The 4,346-nt window shown below is 48.3% G+C and overlaps 1 protein-coding gene across 1 annotated transcript; it reads left to right on the top strand.

Moving 5' to 3' along the window:
- Positions 1-304: 304 nt before the first annotated feature.
- Positions 305-4,051, top strand: LOC139911271 (kelch-like protein 10). Its single transcript, XM_071898778.2, has 5 exons — positions 305-441; positions 1,007-1,496; positions 1,703-2,317; positions 2,698-2,847; positions 3,689-4,051. The coding sequence occupies exons 1-5, from the start codon at positions 305-307 to the stop codon at positions 4,049-4,051; spliced, it is 1,755 nt and encodes a 584-aa protein (XP_071754879.2).
- The last annotated feature ends 295 nt before the right edge of the window (positions 4,052-4,346 follow it).

Raw genomic sequence — 4,346 nt, 5'->3', positions numbered from 1 at the left:
TAATCACATTATAGTAAGGTGTTGTTGGAGTAAAAACAGTATCACACTATAAAATAAATAATGAAAATAATTAAATAGTGTTTTTATTTGTGTTTCTGTGTTACTATAATATCCACTGCTTTAATTTCTGTTTATTGTGAGGCTTTGTGATGCAATAAAGAGCCATAGAATCTGACCAAGAGATGCTTGAAGGTTCATGATTTTCACATGCAGACAAACTGGTGAAACCTGTCTGGGAGAAGGATAAAAACATTCAGAACCTGAAGAATAGAGTAAATGATATTGTATTGATCGATAAAACAAAATGAATGAACAAGACAACAGCTCAGTGTTTAATGAGCTGCGTCTGGAGGGGAAACTGTGTGACGCGGTGCTCAGAGTCGATGACGCTGAATTCAACGCCCACAAGATCATCCTCTGCAGCTGCAGCTCATACTTCCGGTGAGTTGGTTATCTCAGCGAGGAGATGTCAATAAAGTTTTACTCTTTAAATAAAGAAGGAAAACAAAAGCATGCTTCCAAAATGATGACAGTGAATCAACTGAATCTGAAAAACAAAACCAAACCAAACGGTCTCACTGCATCATTTCTTACTGCGTTACTTCTCTTTAAGTCAAGTCACATTGTTTCCTACAGCGCTTTTAACTTCCTAACAAAAAATATAACGACAAAGAACAAGTAAAAGTTAAAGTAAAGTAAATGTAAACTGGATGTAGACAGAAGTAAATGGGCTGTAACTCTAAATGACACTGGTATTTTCCTTTTTAAGATATGAGGCCTGATTGTGTGTGTATGTGTGTGTGTGTGTGTGAGAGAGAGAGAGAGAGTGTGTGTGTGTGGGTGCATGCATGAACATCTTACATCACTCTTTAATTGATATTCAGGACTGTATATCACTGAATTTTCTGCAGGTATATTACAATGTGTGTGCACATGTAGGACATCTTGAAATAAAATAACATCCCCAAAATAATCCTCTGCTTTCCTGTCCATCCTGATCCCACAGCGCTCTCTTCACCCACGGCTGGACGTCCGCAGAGCAGTGGCTGTACAACATCCCCGGCGTGTCGGCCGACATGATGCGCCTCCTCATCGAGTTCGCCTACACCCGCTCTGTCCCGGTGACCGAGGAGAACGTGGAGGAGCTGTTGGCGGCGGCGGACCAGCTCTGCGTCATGGGCGTCGTACGCACCTGCTGCGACTTCCTGGAGGAGCAGCTCTGCCCCAAGAACTGCATCGGCATCTGGAAGTTCGTGGACACCTACTACTGTCCGGACCTGAGGCGCAAGGCCTTCCGGTTCATCCTGCGCCACTTTGAGGAGATCGCCGCGGCCTCCGAAGAGTTCCTGGCGCTCTCTCTGCAGCAGCTGGCGGACATCCTCGAGCGGGACGACCTCAACGTGAAGCAGGAGAGCACGGCGTTCGAGGCCGTGCTCCGCTGGATCGGCCACTCGCCTGAGGAACGTAAAGGTCACATCTCTGTGCTGCTGCCCAAGGTAACCCAGGGATGGACAATAATATTTTTGCACTTTGCACTTTGGGTGGAGTGCAAGGGTCAAAGCCACGGATGACAAATGCAACAAATACTCCTGTGTGCTGGAACATTATAGAATTATAGAATATATTCCCAAATATCTGCCTCATCTCACAAATCAGTTTAGACTGTTTCATTTCTAACTTGTGTCTTCTCCTCTCTGTCCAGGTCCGCCTGGCCTTGATGACCGCAGACTATTTCATGAACCATGTTAAGAACAACGCTCTGGTGAAAGACAACACAGAGTGCAAGCCGGTCATCATCAACGCCCTGAGGGCCATATATGATCTCACCATAAACAGACCCTCCAGCTCAGATGTCCACCCTCTGAGCCGCCCGCGCCTGCCCCATGGCGTCCTATTGGCCATCGGAGGCTGGAGCGGCGGCGGTCCGACCAACGGCATGGAGGCGTACGATCCCCGCGCCGACCGCTGGGTCAACATGACCGATGACAGCGAGAGTCCTCGGGCTTACCACGGCGGCGCTTTCCTCAACGGCGCCGTCTACTGTGTCGGCGGCTTCGACAGCGTTGAGCATTTCAACAGCGTGCGGAAGTTCGACCTCAGCACCCGCACTTGGCACCAGGTGGCACCCATGTACGAACGCCGCTGCTATGTCAGCGTGGCTGTTCTGCACGGCCGCATCTACGCCATGGGAGGCTACAACGGACATGTTCGGCACAACACTGCCGAGCGCTACGATCCAAAGATCAACCAGTGGACTGTGCTCCCGTCCATGCACGAGCAGAGGAGCGACGCCAGCGCCACAACGCTCTACGGCAAGGTGGGTGGAGCTAGAAATAACTCAACAAACAGCTAGAAAGATTGGGAGAGAGAGAGGGGGACGAAATGCCAGCATCGAAAGACATTTCATCTTTGAAGCTTCATTCTCAAGCCAAAAAAGCAAATGACAAAGATGTTTTATTATTCCAGTATTTAGCATGGGGATATATCAGCTCTTCACTAGACATTTCTATCTCTGCTCTAATTAGTTTCTTACTCCTCTCTATTGTGAAAATGTGACTGTATTGTTTGTGTCAATTACCGGCCACCGTAAGCTGAGCCAGAGGCCTACAGTCAATGTTGTTGTAATTCCTCCTGGTCGCCAGCAGAGGTCTATAAAAGATCACATTACTTACTTAATGTCCCTTTAACTCTCCCTAGGTGTACATCTGCGGCGGTTTCAACGGGAACGAGTGCCTGGCGACAGCTGAGTGCTACGACCCAGAGACCAACCAGTGGACGCTGATCGCCGACATGAGAAGCAGGCGCAGCGGCGTGGGCGTCATCGCCTACGGAGATCGCATCTACGCAGTAAGGAGCACACAAACACTGATGACACTCATATAACGCTCAAACCCTCTGAAACACAGAGGGGACTCCAGCCGGACACTAGAGGACTGTCAGGGAATGTTTGGGAGGGTTTGGTTACCGGTGGTTTCAAGTAGGGTTAGACCGATATATCGGGCCGATACTGGCCTTTTATTAAAAATCAGATATCAGTCGGTCAGTGTTGTTCACCATTGATATGATGGAGATTCCTCCCTGACCACAGGTACAGGAAAACAATCTAATCTACAACATTTCATTTTCATATATTAATTGTTCAATTATTTGTAAATGAATTCTTAATTTAAAGGCAGTAATGTTTCCCAGAGTTTCTCATTGAACAGGTGGTGGGCCACCCTGCCTTAAAGATCTGCTGACACTGAAAGAATTTCAATAGTCTGGGTTTACAGCGGAGCGTTTTAATGCACATAGCACAGTGGTTCTCAACCTAGGGTTCGGGACCCTCCAGGGGCTCGCAAGATCATTTTGGCAGGTTGCAAGATGATTTACAGGATACAAAAAAACATACAACATATACAAATTCATTATTATGTCTATTTTTTTCTGTTTTTCTCTAATTTTTGTTTTTTTCTTTTGAAATACTGAATAGTTTTCAGCCTCTCTGATAATCAAATGAAACGACCTGAAAAGGGAAAATCATTCTCTGGTTGGACTGTCTTTAACGAGGGTTGCGAGTAGGCATCGCTTCGTTTTAAGGGGTCACAAGGGCAAAAGGTTGAGAACCACTGCACATAGCTCATGAACGCAGCACCAGCCCCACCTCCACTTGAAACCTCTGACCCATAATCCTCCTTTCCTCTCGTAGGTGGGCGGCTTCGACGGCACCAACCGTCTCAGCAGCGTTGAGGCCTACAACCCGCTGAGCAACACGTGGCACGCCGTGCCCTCCATGCAGCAGCAACGCAGCAACTTCGGCATCGAGGTGGTGGACGACCAGCTGTTCGTGGTCGGAGGCTACAACGGCTTCAGCACCACCTTCAGCGTGGAGTGTTACGACGAGAACACCGACGAGTGGTACGAGGCCGACGACATGGAGATCTTCCGCAGCGCGCTCAGCTGCTGCGTGGCACACGGACTGCCCAACATGGCCGAGTACGCCGCGCCTCGCGACGCACTGTCCCTCCCCGACACCGAGGAGCCCGCCGGCGGGTCAGGGGGATCCCTCTAACATCTGGATAGGCCTATTTTTAGCCCAGTCCCGTCCCGTCCACCTTGGCATAGACTGGCATTTATAAATGAATGAAATTCATTTCTCTTTGCATCTAACAGGAGTGGTACTGTTGTTATTCTAAGAATTTCTAAGATTTGTTCAGTTTGTGTGACTCTTTGTTAGCTTTTTGTTATAAGACAAGAGTTCAAGCCACTGAATCCCTACCAGTTTCAATGTGTTGGTCTGTAGCTGAGCCTGACCTCTGACCTCTGACCTCTGATGTCCCTGTGGAGGAGGGAAAGAGAAAAAGACA

Source organism: Centroberyx gerrardi, chromosome 13, assembly GCF_048128805.1.
Source record: "Centroberyx gerrardi isolate f3 chromosome 13, fCenGer3.hap1.cur.20231027, whole genome shotgun sequence".
NCBI classification, from domain to species: domain Eukaryota; kingdom Metazoa; phylum Chordata; class Actinopteri; order Beryciformes; family Berycidae; genus Centroberyx; species Centroberyx gerrardi.
The sequence above is the reverse complement of the archived record's forward strand: the minus strand, read 5'-3'. Positions and strand labels throughout refer to the sequence as shown.

Coding starts and splice junctions, on each gene's coding strand:
- LOC139911271 (XM_071898778.2), top strand. CDS start 305: ATGAATGAACAAGACAACAGCTCAGTGTTTAATGAGCTGCGTCTGGAG. Junction 442..1,006: donor AGCTGCAGCTCATACTTCCG/GTGAGTTGGTTA, acceptor CTGATCCCACAG/CGCTCTCTTCACCCACGGCT. Junction 2,848..3,688: donor ACGGAGATCGCATCTACGCA/GTAAGGAGCACA, acceptor TTCCTCTCGTAG/GTGGGCGGCTTCGACGGCAC.